The 19,098-nt window shown below is 40.3% G+C and overlaps 1 protein-coding gene across 6 annotated transcripts in view; it reads left to right on the top strand.

The window, feature by feature from the left end:
• BCKDHB (branched chain keto acid dehydrogenase E1 subunit beta) overlaps nt 1-19,098 on the top strand; it is a 448,915-nt gene that overhangs the window by 11,212 nt on the left and 418,605 nt on the right. For all 6 annotated transcript variants that reach the window (XR_007401257.1, XM_025444929.3, XM_049092277.1 and 3 more), the window contains exons 2-3: nt 2,255-2,332; nt 3,720-3,788. Coding sequence is in view for 5 of the 6 variants with exons in the window: in XM_025444929.3 (XP_025300714.1) it covers nt 2,255-2,332; nt 3,720-3,788 (147 nt within the window). In the remaining variant the exon portion in view is untranslated. The remainder of the gene's footprint in view (nt 1-2,254; nt 2,333-3,719; nt 3,789-19,098) is intronic.

A 19,098-nucleotide genomic window follows, 5' to 3' on the forward strand; every position in this document is an offset into this window, starting at 1 on the left:
GAAATTTAGCAGCCGTTTATTAATACTGGTGATTGAATGATTTGGCAGTTTGTTTTTTTTAAAAGATTTTATTTATTTATTTGACACAGAGCACAAGCAGGGGTAGAGAGAGGGGGAGAAGCAGGCTACCCACCGAAAAAGGAGCCTGATGTGGGGGCTCAATCCCAGGATCTCAGCCGAAAGTAGACGCTTAACCAACCAAGCTGCCCAGGCACCTCTGATAGCAATGTTTAATAATTTTTTAGTGTTCATAGTTAGATGTGCTATAGGTACATACTTTGTCATGAAGGAACATAGACATATCTTATCAATGGTCTTTAATAGAACCTGTAGGAGATAAGTAATTCTAAAGGAAATAAATATTTAAAATGATCTTACCTATGAATAATTTGTGATTTCTTCCTAACCCATTCACAGACTATCTTCCAACTTTAAAAATAATTGAAAGTAGATGTTCCTCTTGCTCTGTTAAAAATTATTTGAATCTTTTAAAAGCATCTAGTAGAATAACAGTTAATCCAAACTCCTAAAAATTTCAATCTATTTGCAAAAGAGTATTCAGAAGTAGAAGTTTTTGTGCTTACATGGAAATAAAACCCTTATATAATCTTACGTATAAATTATTTTCATATAAGAGAGTATATTCTTTGTAGGAAATTAAGCAGTACTTTCCAGATTTACTTGGTATGATTTTTTTTTTTTTTTAAGATTTTATTTATTCATGAGAGACAGAGAGAGGCAGAGACATTGGCAGAGGGAGAAGCAGGCTTACTGTGGGGAGCCCGATGTGGGACTCAATCCTGGGACCCTGGATTCACGCCTTGAGCCAAAGGCAGACGCTCAACTGCTGAGCCATGCAGGCGTCCTTTCAGGCCTTTATTTTTGGCGTTAAGGGCAGCAGGGCAGATCTGAATGGATATTGCCAAGCCCCGAATCCCGTACATTCAGCAGTGTGGAAGGGGTCAGAGCAGGTGGAGTCAGAAGGTCGAGTGTCAGTGGATAATGGAAGATGAGAGATGTCATAAATCAGAGCCTACCGTGAATCCAGGCTGAGCTTGGGACAAAGATAGGTCTCCAGGAAAAGGGCGAGTGACCAGTGGGTGTCACAGCCAGAGGTTCGATGGCAGCAATGACTGTTGTGAATCACACTGTGAGTTAGACCTTGGCTTTTTGGGACACCCCAGGCTACTGAGGACCGACCACAGAAGTTAACTGGGACAGAAGTCAGGATAATTAGCAGGTGTTCAAGGGATTTGCTACCAGCATGGCTGTGGGTTAAAGTGAACCCTAGTGCACAGATCAGGCAATAAAGTGAAGAAGGCATGTGGATCAGAGAAGATTCAGGCAAAACCCTTTCTCTGCCCCGAAGAGTGTGTTTGGAATGTGACCTCCAGTTCTGGGATATCTGTGGGCTCTGGGCAGCACCAAGACTTAAAGCTCAGAGTAATGATGTTCTGAATTCTAACATTTGGCACTTTATTAAATAAAAATTTCTACCATTCCTAATACCAAGGTCAAGATGAAGGACATGGGCAAAGTCCAGATTCTAATAATAAATAGCTTATATTTATTCAGCATTCACTGTGTCAGGTACTTTTCTAAGTACTTTACATGCATTGTTCCATTTAGCCTTCCTATCGACCTACTTAGGGAGCCAGAGGTTGGCTTGCCGAGATCTAACTTGAGCAGTAATAAGATATGAGGAAGGACCAAGTCTGATGTGTCAAGGCATGGGATTATAGTACTCTCCAAACACCAGCAAGTTCTGAGTGCTAAAGTTTATCATTAGCCTTCCTCCCTCATTGTTTTATGACCCACCACCATTTGCTGTTACTGGCATATTACATGTGCCTCGGGCCAGGTGTACTTGTTATGGCATATATCCTTAGCCCCTGGCCAGAATGTCTTTCCAGACTACTTCCACTCTGCTGGTCCCCTTCCTGACTTCCCATCACTTTTTTCTATGCACATTGACTTGCTTCTATTCCTTTTTCCTTTTGTGTACTTGTTTTTTAATCTAATATGTGTAAATTTTGCTTTATCATCAAGTACAAAAGTCTGTATGGCTTCTGTATTTCCCCCAGAACCAGCATCCAATAAATTCACACACTATATTCTATATCTTCCTTTCTACTTTGATTTTAATCATGTTGTAATCAACTGTTAAGAAACTGTTTTTTTTATATATATCTTACAATATAGGAAAAGTTAATTAAAAAAGTTTTTTTTTTTTTTTTCTTTTTAATTTTCACAGGGCAAACTCAGAAAATGAATCTTTTCCAGGCGATAACAAGTGCCTTGGATAACTCATTGGCTAAAGATCCTACTGCAGGTAAACTTCCTTTGTGCTTGACTGTGGTAGCATGTTAATTCAGAATTGCAATTTTCTGGAAATATTGAGTCTGAAGTTTAATGGTTAACAGTACATATATCTGAAATTTTTTAAAAGGTCTGATATCACAAAAATATGGTATTAACACATTTCTAAAATCAATTCATTATGAATCAATTCTCATGTATATCTCACATCATCAAGTCAGCTTTCTTCCATAGTATGTGTGATCCTGGTATTATCTTAATACTTTTTGGATTAATGCCTACTAAGGACTTCTGTTCCTTCAGCATATAGAAAAAAAGTAGGAAGTACTGCTTCATTCAGATTTATAAATCTGTTTATGAAATGAAGATTTGATTCCATGCTTTCCTTTGAGATACATTGTCATTCCACCTACAAGATTTTTGGGAAATAACTTTAATGATCAAACTTGGTAAGATAAAGTTATTTATTATTGGTATAAAAACAATTGTTCTGCTGTATGTTTTACTTCATATATATATATATGTATTGATATATATATATATATATTTAGTATACCTGGGACTTCCACTTGAGAATCCTAGTTTTAAATCAAGTGAAGAATGGGTTGTGAGGAGGAACTGAAAGCTACACTTGTGGATGATGAGATCTTGCTTTGTTTGAATGCCATCTGAGAATAATTGATGTTGACGAGTAATTTAGGGTGAATTGTTTTTCTAAGGTCCATAAATCTGGTTAGGTGCATTAAGAGGACTAGAATTCAACTCTGAACACCCATTTTTATTGTCCTTGCTTCACTATATCCTGCCATACTTGCCTCCTTTCACGGAATTTAAGTCCTTTTCCTACTTCTAACTGTTCTCTCACCTTGGAATGCTTTTCCTTCAACCTTTCAGATTGTTGACTTTCAGTGTATACCATGTAAAAAAGACCTGAGCCTGGAGTGTGAGGCATAGTTCTGCCTCTTACTTTCTAACTTGTCAAGTTACTTTATTACTTCTCTGGCCTCATTTTCTTCATGGGTAAAACAAGAGGACCTTCTAGATTAGTGGCTTTTCATCAATCGGGGTGATTTTAATCCTCCTTCTTCCTCTTACATTTAACAATGTCTGGAGACACTTTTGGCTGTCACAATTGTGTGTGTGTTGGGGAGGGGCAACTGTCAGCCACTGAGAGGAGACCAGGGATGCTGCCCTATGTCTACAGTGCACAGAATAGGCTGCTACTACAAAAGAATTATCTAGTCCAAAATGTCAGTAATGTTGAAGTTTAGAAACCTTGGTTTAACCTTTGATCCATTTCTGTTTTCTGATTTAAAATGTAAACATTGAAATTAATTTTCATTGTCAGTATCACTTAGGGATTATTAAATAAAATCTGTTCTTTAAACATTGTTTTTCAGTAATATTTGGTGAAGATGTCGCCTTTGGCGGAGTCTTTAGATGTACTGTTGGCTTGCGAGACAAATATGGTAAGTTAACATAAAGATGTTAACTTTATATGAAGAGCATTTCTGTATAATTTTTCTTTAAATGTCCTGAAGATAAAAATATGCCTGTTATGTTATCTGCCATTTTCTTATTGTATAGATAGTTGTTGGTTTCTCATTTTGGTTTTGTTTTCCGTATCCATAGCCATCCACAGAATCCTTTGGCCTACATTTCTCCAGATGTATTCTTTTTGCAGCATCCCTCTGATCTGGTTCAGATCACACATATTTTAGATGCCAAAATAATCTTCATCAAATGTATGGTTTTTCATGTCATTCAAATCCAGGAAGCTTTGATCTCTTAGTACTGCCTACCTTAGCCAATTTTGATTCCAGTGCCTCTAGTTCAAGATTCTACCCTATTGCTTTCTGTTAAGGGATTTCATCTTTTATTACCTGGGTTAGTTGGGGTTCTCCAGAGAATTAGAAGCGTTAGGAAATACATACCTGTATCTATGTATGTGTGTGCATATGTATATGTGTTATATATGCATCTATATCTATTTGTAGTTATATGTATTTCTCTATATATGTGTGTGTGTCTATACCTATATCTATATTGAGAAAGAAAGATTTATTTTTTAAGGCATTGGCTCACACAATGAGGGGGCTGACAAGTCTGAAATCCATAGGGCAAGCCAGTAAGCTGGAAACTCAGGCAGGATTTCTGTGTTGCAGTCTTCAGGCTGAATTTCTTGTTTGGGAACCTGTCTTTTTTCCTAAGGCCTTCAAATGATTGGGTGAAGGCCCTCCATATTATGAAGGGTCATCTGCTTTACTGAAAGTCTACTGACTTAAATGTTAATCACATCTAAAGAATACTTTCAGAGCAACATCTATACTGGTATTTGATCAAACAACTGGGTGCTATCACCTAGCCGAGTGGACACACAAAATCTACCATCCCCCCCCAAAAAAGAAAAAATTACCATCCCATTATTTACATGTTTTACGTCCTCTGATGTCTGTCTTCTGCTTGGCATGTGATTGATTTTTGCCTGTTGCTCTTACTTCATGTGACTCAGACTCCAGAGTGCATGCTGGCCCATCCTGACATCCTCCTTCAACTATATTTCAACTCCTTACTGTGAGGGGTGACTTTGAGATGATTGACTTTTCGTTTCATCTCTCAGTCTTAACTAAACTGTACGTCAGCAAAGCACTTAAGTTTAGGGGAGGAGCTGACATCTGCCTTTCTGTTTACCTTTGCCACTGCTCTCTAAAGCACATGGGTGCACTCAAGTGGGGGATCTTTCCGATTTTTTTTTTCTCTTCTAATTGTTCCTTGTCCCACTCTTCTCTGAGATTATCTCATATTTGAATCCGAGACCCCCTGGCATGTTCCATCTCGCTTACCAGGAAGTTCTCTTCTCTCTATAGCAGGTTCATTTTCCGAGTCCTGTCCCTCTGCTTTCTCCTGTTGATTTCTAACAGCTGTTTAGAGTTTGAGATAGTTGGGGCAATCTCAACTAGCTCACACTAGCTCAGTTAGTTCCAATCCAGCTAATTCAGATGCCTACAAACTTTAGCTCTTTAAAAGAAATTTCAAAGTCTTTATGCATTTGATTTCAAAAGCAATGCATATGCATTGAAGAAAATTTAGAAAATATAGAAAAACATAAAGGAGAAATATAAAATTGTCCATACTTCCAGAGATAATCTAGAGAAAACCATGGTACCCCTCTTGGTATACACACTTCTAGGCCATATTTGAATATCTCGAGTATATTTGCAATAGTAACTGATGTTAAACACAGAATCATACTTTTGTTTTTTTCTTAGGATTTTCAGCTCTGCTCACCTTGCCCACCCGTTCTTGCATATTGTCTACTCTATCCTTTGAAGCCCTTAGCATATATTTGTCAGAGTTGTTTTAAATCCCTGGCCTGGATAATTCTAGTCCCTGCCCTGTCTGGTTCTAATTGTTCTGTCTCTTCAAATTGTGATTTTGCCTTTTGGTATGCCTTGTAATTTTTTTCTTGCTAGCTGGACATGATACACTGGGTAAAAGGAACTGCTGTGAATAGGCCTTTAGGAATGTGTTGGCGAAGTGTGTGGGGAAGGGAAGCATTCTGTAGTCTTGTGATTAGGTCTCAGTCCTTTATTGAGCCGATGCCTCTGGACTGTGAACTACCCAGGTGTTTTTACTTCTCTCTCAAGTGGGACAGGATGGCTGGAGCTGCCTGGAGTTGGGCATCCTCCTTCCCCCAGGCCAATTACACTTGGACAATAAGTACCCAGCAGATGAGGCTCTGGTTAACTAGTTTCACCTGACATTAGGCTTTTTAAAGAAGGGCATGCTCTGGCGTATTTCAAAGTGGTTCCTTGTCGGCTTCTCCAGCTGGAAGCAAGAGGAGATTTTTCTTCCTTGTTTATCATAGGAACCTGGTCGACCTGGAGGTAAGCCTCACAGAACTGGGGAGGCCTTCTTATGACTCATTTCCCTGGCGTTTGTAACTCAGACTTATCCACATGGAGCCTCCAGCAATTTCTCAATCACAGTTCAAGTTCTCCTAGCCTGGTACCGGCGCTGACAATGGCTTTTTACTCTCCAGTCTCTGCTCTGATAAAGTCAAGATTCCCTGTATTCCTGTCTGTCTCTTCAGTCTCAAGGACAGCAGTTTGCTCTGTGTCCTCTCCTCTCGTATGGGTCCAAGAAGAGTTGTTGATTTTTCAGTCTGTTCAGCTTTTACTTGCTATTAGGACAGCGTGGAACTGGAAACCAGAGGTTTCAGCTCCTCACATGTGGAACTGGAAACCAGAGGTCAAGTGGGGCTCACGTTACTTAGCTTCATCCACATGTGGCGTGGCCGTGCTGCCGAGCAGCGCACTGCCCTGGCTCTCCTGTCTCGCCTGTACCAGGGTGGTAGCATGCCCACTGCTTGTTTAAGCTGGCGAGTCTCCTGTTGGCTGCCTGCCCGAGTTCTCATCCGTGGGCTCTTCAGCCTGTGCCCATTCTGTTGGGGACATTCCATCCCTGTCCTCTGCTGCTCGCACTGGAGGGACTTCTGAATTTCTAGATCCAGTTTAGACCTCTGACTTGAGCTTCTATCACAGCACATCTTCATCTCCATGCTCCAGTCACTTCACACTCAGCATTTACAAACTCAGCTGAGTGCATTCTCTCCACCCAGCACATCCACAGCTCCCACCGCATTTTCTATCTCCGTGAATAGGCCACTATCCATCTGGTTACCTGAGCCAGAAACTAGGGCTCCTTTCTCATGCTTCACCAGCACCATCCCAGCACGTTCATTTTTACAGTTTGTCTCTAAAATGGCCTCTCCTTTCCATTCCCACTTCCCCGGTGTGCATTCAGATCCATAATCACCTTTGCTTGGACAGTTTCACCACTGTTCTTAGTAATCACCTTACCTCCACTGCCTACCTGGCTGCCAGTGTGATCGTTCTAAAAGTCACCCTTGATGGGATACACAAGGGACTCTGAGATCTGCCCTCTGCCTACCTACCTGACCTCATTCACTTTATTCTTTACTAATATTGAATTGCTAGATGTTTTCCCTAAGCCTCTGCTTTTTCCTCTCCCCCCCTTCCTTTACACACACCATATGGATCTTTCTCATCTGATTCCTTGGTAAGCTCCACTTTACCTTCAGAAGGTTCCTCTGTAAAGCTCTTCCTGACCTTTCAAGCAGACCCAGGCACTAGTTTTCACTGTTCAGATTTTACGTTTTTTACATATGGCAGGTTGCATTGTGATTGTCTGATCTCTGTACCAGACAACTTCTGCAAGGCAATAGATATTTAAGTACTCTGTGCATCCCGAGCTCCTAATACAGTATCTGGCAGTACTTACTAAGTGGATGTTGTTGAGTGAACTTACCTTTCACCCTCTCACCAAGAAAGTGGCTTCCTGCGTCAGAAAGGGGATTTCCGTATTGTCCTTTAATTGATGTTTGGTTGGTCTGATTTTTTTCTTAAAGGTTAAAACAGGGAGACACTCTCGCTTGAAAAAGTCCTCCACTCATTGAGGCACTTGCAGATTAGGTCTCTAGACAGGGGGCTGAGCTAATGAACCACTAGTTTTTAGTTTTATTGTCAGCTGCTGTGAATTTTTGTTTTTACAAGTGCTTTAGGACTATGGATTGAAGTTTTGAATAATTCCAGATTGGTCAGTATGAACATTAAATCAACTTTCTCTAGTGAGAAGGAGTGAGGTTCAGTCTTCAAGAGCATAGAATAAAGGAAATGGTGAAGAGAAATATTAAAACTTTTTCCATATTTAAAAACGTAGCATGTATCTTTTAAAAATAATTCTCTGCCTTTTTGAATGCAGGCCAGAGATGTTTAGCTGTACAGAAACATGCCCACTTAGTATTTTTTTGAAGTTAAAAGCACTTGTATTTTAAAAGATAATATCGATATCATTGAATACATGGCATTAAATGACCTAGTAAAGAGCATCTTGCAAGGAATGGATTAGCCTTCTGGGGAGGAGCGGAGTGTTGAGAGATAACGGATCACAGTCAGTAGGTGGCAGCCTACACTTCGAAATGAGACTGTCCTATCTTCGCCGGCTTGGTACCAATACTCCGCAACTGTGGGAAGCATTTTAAATCCCACCAGAAGGGAGAATTTGAAGAATTGCTGGTCACTGACCTAATATCGTGATGCTGAGTACTACTTAATATTAAAAAGAAGCAACTGTATAATTAGGGACTGTGCTGTTAAAAAAAAAAAAAAAAAAAAAAAGAGAATGAGCTCTTTTGTACTCCAGATAATCCAGATGAGTGAGTGTAGCATCCCTAAAGCACTGTTCTCCTTCCTTGTCCTTTGATGGAACAAAATAATAAGGATGGTTTGAAAACTGAAAGTAGTCTAACCTTATTGACACATTGCACACCAAATATCAGCTTTAGCCTTTTTAAGCAAGGGATTCCTTGCTCCGGAGCAACAGTTGAAACTAGGTATATCCTCGGGAAGCCCTGGGTAGGAGAGGGCAGTTCAAATGGTAATTGATTTTTATTTTTATTTTTATTTTTATTATTTTTATTTTTATTTTTATTTATTTTTATTTTTATTATTTTAGGAGACGTGTAATTTTATGTTGAATACCACCCAACTTTTCATTTATATAATGAGATGGATTCCACAGGTCCTACAAAACGTGTCGACATTGTTGTCTTCTTTATATTGTCTGTGTGTTAGTCACATAAGGCTTCGATATGTCAGGGTTAGTATATGTTTTGTTTTTTTGTTTATAAGATTTATTCATTCATTAGAGAAAGAGTGCGAGGAGGGGCAGAGGGAGAGAGAAACCCCAGCAGACTCCTTGTTGAGCATGTAGCCCGACCAGGGGCTCCAGCCCGTGACATGTTTTATTTTACACTCTTCTATACTGATGTGGATGTTGCTGGGCTGTGGTTCATAAGGCTGTATTTTGGTCCACTTATCTGAAGAAACTTAGGTGAGAAAATGAATAGCAGAGGACTTGCTGAATTAGTTTACGGGCCCAAACATCTGCCTTTTCATGGGATTTGATGTTTTTCCATTACTGTATTCATTCCTGTACACCACAACTGTGGCCTGTCTTAGCAGCTTGGGAAAACGAATATAACCGCCTGTTTGTTTTCTTATGTAAACATCATCGAAATTGTATAACCAGGCACTTCAGTACCCGGGATTCAGGAAGGGAAATAAGGGTGGGCGTGTGGAGAAGACACGTTCTCCTCTGTAATGTGCAGATATTTGGAGCTTGATTTTCATTCAGCCTCCATGGCCCCATCAGTCAAGGAAAGGACTAGATGTTCCTCACAGACACTTCCTTCTGTATTCTTTGTGTTTGTGTCTTTTTTTTTTTTTTAAGATTTTACTTATTCATGAGAAGCACAGAGAAAGAGAGGCAGAGACCTAGGCAGAGGGAGAAGCAAGCTCCTGTGGGGAGCCTGATGTGGGCCTTGATCCCAGAACCCCGAGATCACAACCTGAGCCAATGGCAGACACTCAACCACTGAGCCACCCAGGTGCCCCAGCTTGCGTCTCTTTTTTTGCTTGTCTCTTTTTAAAAAGAGGAGTGCATTGGCTTTACATTTCAATTTCCTTCATATTTAGAGGTTTTATGAATATAACAATTCTGTCATTTCAGAATTGTGGGCACTTGAGACCCTTAATTTTCTCTCAAGAAGTCCCTTTTCCAGTATAAATTTTAAATTTGGGGGATGAAGGCAAAATCTTTTGACAAGTCTGCTACATTTTTATGTGAATTATGAAATTAACCTCTTCAACAGAAAAAAAAAAAAAAACCTGCTGCAGAGAAGGGGCTTGTTGGGTAATCATTGTACTCCTGGATGTGTTGTCAGGAATGTCATTCAGTGAAAGGGGGCTTGGCTTCGAGGCAGTTGGAATCCATTTCAGTGAAAAGAAAAATCTTGGTAAAATAATGGCAATTCTTGGGGGAAATGAAATGCATGATTTTTTTTTCCCTTATGACGTATATACATTTATTACTTCACAGCAGATTGAATACCACATATAAGCTGTAAGGGTTTAACTCTTCTGTGAATTTGGAATAAAAACAGGTGTTAAGATGATGTAAACTTTTTTTTTCCCTAATGTGTTTATTAAAAAATATTTTAAAAGGATTGTTAGTAGCTTTGTCTTTCTTCCTAAAAGTCAGGTGTTTTCAGTTGCTCCTCGTATTATAAGGCCCTTTGTTTTCTAAGAGTACACATGTGATAGAACTAGATGAAGAACATATTTAATGTACCCTTCTTGTTATCTCTTTTACCTTGGTGAAGTTCCTCGAAAATGGGATGAAAATATTATTGATATATACTTCATTTACATTCATTTCCCCTGTATAATGCTTTGATGTTCTTTTGCAAATTTTTGTTCTTAAAAGATTTTGGAATCTACTAAAATTAGAATTGGTATAGATGTCACTGTATTTTAATTTCTCTAAAATCAAAGTGTGTATCCTTACAGTTGGCATGTTGATCAGTGTCTCAATAACATTTAAGAAAATGAGATATAATGTCTTTTGTGGGATATGAGAGAGAGAAATTGAGGATCTATCTGGGCTAGATAGATCCTCAATTGGGGGTGATTTTTTTTCACTCCTGGGCCCAGGAGTTTAGGGACATTTTTGACTGTCACAGCTGGGGCTTGCCACTGGCATGTGATGGGTAGAGGTCAGGGATACTGATAATCGTCTCACTGTGTGCAGAGCCGGCCTTTTCCACCAAACCGTGAATTCTCTGGCCCAAAATGCCAGTAGCGCCAAGGTTGAGAATCCCTGATCTAGTCATCCACATAATATAGAAACTGATGTTCTGAGACATTAGATGTTACTGAGCTGTTCAGTGGTAAGTAGGTGAGCCAGATCCTGAGCTCAACATTCCTAAAAACCAGTCCTGAGCTTTTTGCACTACGTTGTTTTACCTTCTTAGTTATAAGTGAGCAACTCATATAAAGCATGAAAAGTATAAGGAATATATAAGGAATTTTAATGAACAGAGCTTAAGGGCTTTGATTATTCATGGAGTAGGAATAAGCCATTGGTAGTCATAAATAACCCCTATTAAAAAGTTCTTAAGAATTCTTCTTCTGATTCTTTTGTGAACATGTGTTTTTGATTAGTGTATTAAGTTGTTCTGGGGTGGCAGCTGCTGCTTTGACTGTTTGTTTTTCCTTAGTTGATTAAACAATAAATGTTAGAGCTGCCAACAGGTGTTCTCTTTGACATTTTGAGCATCAGGGTGTAATGCCCTTAAGCCAGTTTTTCTCAACCTTATTTGACAATGGCAGGCTTTTAAAATTATCAAGTGTGAGCATCAGCCGGGCTTAGCAGATAGGGTTGGACTAAAGTAGACCAGGAAAAGTGGGGTTATAGGTCATTTTTGCCAGAACATGAGTCCTATATTTTTTAAAACATCACAATTAAGAATTAGAAAAATAAAACTATATTGAGAACACTTTAGAGGGAGTAAAAGTTCTTTCATTTTATACTTGGCACTAGCCAGTAAGACCTATATTTTATATCCTTAATATTACAGATGATGTTGCTAAGTTGGCTTGCTAAATCAGGTGCCAAGTTTTATGAATATCTTCTTCCAAAAGTGGTACTTTTAACAGTGGGAAGAAAACACACTTCAGTATTTAGCATTTTTTGAATTTGGGTGCATTAGATATTTTTAATTGTTTTACTTTGATCAGCTCATTTTCTAATTTTTACATATCAAAGCCAATGATTTTTTTTCTTATAATCAGAATCGCTTATTTGATTTAAATATAATTTTTGGATTATAACACTTTTTAGTTCTCAGAAATTATCAGGGATAAAAGGGGATCAGCAGTATAATAAATTTCATATATAGTTTAGATTGCTGCGTATCTGGGACTCCCTGGATCCTCCCATCCTATTTTGTTCATCTTAAGAAAACCGATCACAAAGCCCATTAAATTACAACTGAGACTGCTTTTCCTTCCCCAGGAGTAGCATGTTCAATGATCATGGCAGTGATGTAGCAGCTTCATTTTGACGTTGCTCTCAGGTACTGAGCTGTTATTGTCACTTACCTGAGGTCATTTACCTGGCTCAAGAGGTTTACATCTAAGTACACATATTTACATAACTATACAATCTTTACTTCAACTCGAACTTGGAATTCCACTGTTAAGTGACTTCATGGCAGTTAGAAATTCACATGACAATTAAATTCACCAGGAAAAATGATTTTCCAGTCAAATTGGGAGTAGCCAGTACAAACAGTGCTGCATGGAAGATAGCATTAATGTCATTCGACAGGTATTTGTTGAACGAAGACTTCTATGTAAAGTCAGAGAGGATTGGAGCAAATGCTTTGTTTTCTGTTCCCGTTTAGTATAGATGAAATTTTGTGGTTGCTTTGATTGGCAGAGTGGATCAGTTAGGTAAAGGCTGGCAAATGTCATGTGCTAAGGAATCACTTGGGAAGCTTGTTGGACAAAAAGTTTTCAGTTTCCCAGTGAGCAGCTACACCCAAAGGCAGCTCTAGCAATGAAGTGCTTGACCTTCTCTGGTGGCACTCTGCCATCCGTCTCCCCCGCCCGGGTCCTCTGGCCACCAGCCAGAAATGGTGGCATCAAGCCAACCTTAAATTAGCCAAAAGATTCTTTTTCTGTAGTTCTGGCTCCTGGACACTTAAGCATCTTTGGTAATAAGGGATTTCTCCCACTCTCAATTTCTGGGCAGGCTGCTGATTTAACTAACCCTCGTGTTTTCCTCTTCTGGTCTCTGCCAGCTGGGAGTCCAGCAGAAACAAAGACCCTAGTTTCTAAGCCAGAAACACAAACACAGTATTACATTCTTAATTAATCAAGATCCTGTAGATGCTAAATTTGAGTATTTTGTTCTGGAAGAAGTAGAGTCTCCTTAGGATTCAAAAGGAAGCTTTTTTTTTTTTTTAAAGATTTTATTTATTTATTCATGATAGTCACAGAGAGAGAGAGAGAGAGGCAGAGACACAGGCAGAGGGAGAAGCAGGCTCCATGCACCGGGAGCCCAATGTGGGATTCGATCCCGGGTCTCCAGGATCACGCCCCGGGCCAAAGGCAGGCGCCAAACCGCTGCGCCACCCAGGGATCCCCAAAAGGAAACTTTTAAATCACTTTAGGAACATGTAAAAAAATGCTTTTTTTTTTTTATTTTAAAAGATTGATTTATTCATGAGAGACACAGAGGGAGAGAAGCAGACACACAGGCAGAGGGAGAAGCAGGCTCCATGCAGGAAACCCGATGTGGGACTCGATCCTGGGACCCTGGGCCAAAGGCAGATGCTCAACTGCTGAGCCACCCAGGTGTCCCAGGAGCATGTCAATGCTTAAAGGGAAGAAAGGAATATTTAAATGCCACAAACTTTTATTTTTTAAAAAATATTTATTTATTTATTTGACAGAGAGAGCCCAAGCTGGGGAATAGGGAGGGAGAAGCTGGTTCCCTGCTGGGCAGGACCCTGGGATCATGACCTGAGCCAAACAAAGGCAGACACTTAACCAACCAACCGAGCCACCCAGGTGCCTGGGCATAAACCCTTTTATGTCAATTCAAATCTAAATTGAATACTGATAGGATATTAAAGAGAGGAGTTCCATAGCATTCTCAACAGTTTCCTAAGTCCAATAGGGCAGCTCAGTCATTTGTCTGAAGAAGGTACCTTTTTCTTTTGTCAAAGATTCTAGAGTTTCTGCCCAAGGACTGGTTAGGCATTTAGCTTTTAATTCTGTTATGTGTAATATTCTGTAATTAATATTTTAATGTTATGTGTAATATTAGTTCTGTAATAATTTAATGTTATGTGTAATATTCTATATTTTAATTATATAAAAATTATTTTAATTATTCTACTTTTAATAATTAAGTTTACAACTTGGTTCACAGTGTTTGCTTCTTCACATAGAAAAGTTAGAGGTCCCTGGCTGGCTCAGTCAGAGAAGCATGTGACTCTTGATCTCAAGGTTGTGGGTTCAAGCCCCACATTGGATATAGAGATTACTAGAAAAATTTAAAAAAGAAAGGAGGGAGGGAGGGAAGGAGAGAGAGAGATTAGCTACTGTGGCTATAATGATTGTACTGTTGTTCTCAAATGACTTCATTCATCCCCCACTCTGCTAACAGTGAACCAGGAGGGGAACCAGAGTCTGTCCTATCCCTCTAACCTAGCCCGCCTCTCCTGATTTCTCTCAGATCCTTGTAAGCAGAATTTGAGCCAGAGTCTCAATTAAGCATTCTCCTTTCTCCGTTATTATTTGTCTGCCTATCTAGTTCATGTTAGTCTTTCCTCAGGTGTGGGGCAGAAGGCCACTTACTACTCAGCCTTAGCTCCCATTTCACTTAAAGATTCCAGCAAAGTAAAATTTAGGTAAAATTTGCTCCCAATTTTTTTAGGCTAGGTGATCCTTAGCTCTCCATGTCCATTTCCCAAGGGAACGACAGCCAAGTGACTGCATGGTGTTTCACTGTTAAATATTCTTGTAGCCATAGAGTGCTACTGCTGTCACTCTCATCCTATGTCCCATTTGTTTACTAGTCCTCACCATGTTCCAAGAAATTACAGGATCTGAGAATAGGCATGGCTCTCTCTTTGAGATTTATAGGTTAGACTCTTCCCGCTGCAAGTCATGGACCGAACATGTCAGGAGTTCCTGACATGTTAGTTTTTTCAGGTCCCCTTCTACTATTATTGGTGTCTATTTGTGGTCTCTGGCAGAGCCTTTGTTCAATAGCAACAGCCTTTCCTCCCTCATTTAGCTAAAGAGTTAGGTCCAGTTGTTAGCATTTGATGTACTGTCTCCCTTCTAGATCCCATGGTGTCTGGGTCTCCTTTTGGAGGTTTTAGCAGTTTGTCACAGTTTGACCCTGCCTGCGCTCTTCTTGCCATCACTGTGTGTGCAGCCACCAGTGACCCAATGTCTATTGGCCCAACGTCTCTGGAGAACAGCCAAAAAAAGGCAATGAAGAGGCCCCTGTTGCTGGTGCAGTTGACCTGTGGATCTGTGGCTTCTGCCTTTGCTAATTCGTGGCTTCAGGGGGTCTTGGGGTGACCTGAATCTTCACAATTACCCCAAACCATCCCATGCATATGTAAGATCTAAGTACAAAGAGTGGGCCAGCTATAAAAATATAAGACTAAGACAAGCCCTCAGGCTCTATTCTCCAACCAGAATGCTTCACCTCACCTTCTGCTATTCTGGGTATTCTGGAGCCTCTGCTGCCTGGCAACTCCACCAGTTTTCTTTGTTTGGGTCAGTTTTATAGTTTTTGCAGCACTGGAAGGTTGCCACCCAAAATAGCTCTAGGTCCATTCAAGCATGTGATAGGGATTTGCCAGGCTAACTGCTCACAAGTAACAAAGGGATAATGAAGGCAGTGATGGGCTGAAGTGCATTCAGCAGAGAAAGGCTGGCCTTGACCCTTACCATTGCCACATTGACCAGAGAGCACAGGAAGTAAGTGGTTAATGTGTACCCAAACTTCTGTCTTGGACTCAGGCACTTCCTTACTATGTCCTGGGGTTACTCGGGTTATTTCCGAGATCTTTTAAGAGCTTGTGGGAGATCCCATTCCAGCAAGGCAGATGCCTTTCAGTTGTGTGTGTACATGTGTGGGATAAGTGTTTGAAGTAGGTCTCCAGATGGCAACAGTATCCCTCACTTCATGGCAGTGCTTCTCGGCCTCGCCTCTGTGTCGCAGGACTGATAATTAGGTCTCCCTCCAGAGATTCCATGTTACTGCTCTGGGGTGTGGCCCGGGTGTTGGAGTTTTAAAAGGTCCCCAGTTGATTCGAATGTGCAGCCAAGTTTGAGAACTACTACTCTAGAAGGTACTAAAATTTTTAAGATGTGGTCTCTGCCTTTAAGGAAATCCCAGTACACTTGCTGGGCCGCAGCCTAATTACATGGTAAGTAAAATAACAGTGTACGAATGAAATAACAACATAAAACTATGTAAGAAGGTGCCTAGTGACTTTGTTTCTTTGCTTTAGGCCAGAATTTAAATGACAGAGGATGAACTAAGTGGTGCACTGGGAGTTTCTATAGAAAATAGCACTGGAGACTTCTGGAAAAAAGAAAATTGAGCATAAGCTCTACTTTTGTTCCCTCCCAAAAGCCCAGTAAAACCTCAAGGGATCTTTTGTAGCGGCCTGAATCCACAAGGATGGGGATAGTGGGATTGGAGACACATGAACATAATGCTGGAAGCTGGAAGGTAAAGGGCTTGATTAGGCTTGCCAGAACAGAATCTGGAATGAGCAGCAGGGTGGTCAAGAACCAGCCTAGTTTACATCACGCAATTACCCAAGGATTTAGGAATTGGCAACACCAAGTACCTCTGGGAATAGGGATGAAGAGAATGGTGCTCTAGAGTCATGAGAATTGGTTGAAAGTCTTTTTTTTTTTTTTTTTTTTTTTTTAAAGATATTATGTATTTATTTGAGAGAGTGAGGGAGCATGCATGAGGAGAGAGCGGGGGAGAGGGAGAGGGAGAAGCAGACTCCCCCCTGAGCAGGAAGCCTGATGTGGGGCTCCATCCCAGACACCTGGGATTATGACCTAAGCCAAAGGCAGATGTTTAACTGACTGAGACCCCCCGCCCCCCTGCAGGCACCCCTGAAAGTCTTTTTAAGAAGCCCTGAGATCTCCACCACCAGGAACATCCTGGAGGTTAATTCTCCAAGGAGAAGGTAGATGTAAACCTACCTAGAGCTAAGGGAGGCTGGGAAATGGAGTCTGTCTTCTCCGTGCATATGTGCTCAGCTAAATCTCTGGGGTGCTATTATGTAGAAGAAAGGGAGAGTGAATGTCAGAGGAGAATCAGCAGTCAGTACCGTGCTTTCCTAGACAGGTATTTGCTACATTAGTATAACGATGATGTTGATGATAGCAGAAACTCTTAGAGTGCTTTCTACATGTCCAACTCTGTTCTGGGAACTTTATATATATTAAATCATGTATCCCTCACAACCCTATAAAATTGTCTTATCACATTTTGTAGATGTAGAAACTGAGGCACAGGAGAGAATAAATAACGTCCTCAAGATTTCACAACTAGAACCAGGCCTAACACTTCATCTTTCTGTGATTAAGCCTGACACTGTGATTAAGCTTCAGAAAAACCTGGTTTCCATTTAATGTTGTTTGATGTATTGGTTTTGTGTTCTCTTCAGGGGAAAAAAAAAAAAGGGTATATGGACATAGGCTTGATAAATAGAAGGAATTCGTGCTAGGTGTTTAAAACTATATTATGTGTGTACAAATTCAAATAACATTAAAATACAAATCGTTTAACATTTGAGGTCTATTGGTTTTTTCTGTTTAAAATATAGTTTATATATCTTGAATACTGTTGTAGAGGTGGCGAATGACATTATTCAACTGCTAATTTAGAAGGTAACTCAGGCCACAGCACGAGGAACTATTCGTGAGGCTAGAGGCAGGGACATGGAGGTGGGGAGTTAGGATTGCGGAGTCCAGGGGTCTGTAAACATGAATGTGCATCAGAATCCCCTGGAAGGCTTGCCCAAGTAGAGATTACTGGGCCCTATCCCAGAGTTTCTGGCTTAGTAGGTCTGAGTTAGGGCCGAAGAATTTTTACTTCTAATAGGTTTCCAGATGTTGCTACTGCTGCTCTTCTGAGGACGACCATTTGAGAACGATTGCATCTATCTGAGAGATAATGAGAATCTAGCATATGTCAGTGCGAGGGAAGGCGAAATCCGGAGGGGAGCAATGAAGAGTCAATAAGGGGGTACTGCTAGGACTTGCCATTCTTTGGAAGTTGGGGCAAATGAAGAGAGGATCTAGGGCAGTTGGCCAGGGTTCAGCATTGAATGAAAGACAGCTTGAAAAGAGTTGGTTGGGTGACTTGACCTAAAGAAAAGCAATTTTCATGGCAAAGTAGGGCCAGAAATAGATGACCGAGGCTTCGAGGAGATACGGTTATCCTGTTGTAGCATATAGAATATAGATTCCATTAATTCTGAAACACTGGGTTATACTCTGCATCACGGCTTATTTTAGCTGGCCATCTGGTTTGGACCAACTACAGGCTTCATCGTATTATGCGTCGTGATACTTTCTGGCTTTCCCCCTGACCTTTTGTATAAAAATAGATCTGACACTAAAACGTGTCCAGTTTATTTCCAGTGAAAACTTCCCCTTCTGCATATGTGCGTATTAGTTTTAGATCAATGTAGAAACCATTTTCCTTGCACTTTGTTATGTATGGTAACTTTCAGCCTCTTGCATCCTGCTTATGGATCCTCAGAACAGCTCAGACTTAAAACTTTAGAGTCGTCAAGTTCTGTCGGCTTTACCTTGGGGTTTCTCTCCCTACTGCCCTAGCATAGTTTATGCACCCATTACCTTATCTGAATGATTGTAATACTTGTCCTAAGGGCCTTGGTTCTCGCTGTCCTTCCTTCTGTAATTCATATTGTGTACATCTGCGTTTTCCCAGAATGCAGTTCTGATCACAATACTTTCTGCTTAAAACCTTCCCCATGTTTAATAGTCAAGTCCAGTTTTCTTAGCTTAGCATTTATGATCTTAAATGATCTGGCTTTTTGACCTTTCTTTCTAACCTTAGTTTCTCTCCCCCATATTCTTGGCTGCATCTCCACTGCTCATGAGTCTTACCCATGTTCCTCTGTCCCTGGGGAAGTCCTCTTTCTGCCTCAAATCTGATTTATACTTCCAGACTAAGCACATCTTTTTCACAGCCTTCACTACAGAAGTAATTTCTCTCAGTTATTCTCATCAATTTCCATCTAGTGCTGCATCTATAATTCATGAT

This window comes from Canis lupus, chromosome 12, assembly GCF_003254725.2.
Source record: "Canis lupus dingo isolate Sandy chromosome 12, ASM325472v2, whole genome shotgun sequence".
Lineage (NCBI taxonomy): Eukaryota > Metazoa > Chordata > Mammalia > Carnivora > Canidae > Canis > Canis lupus.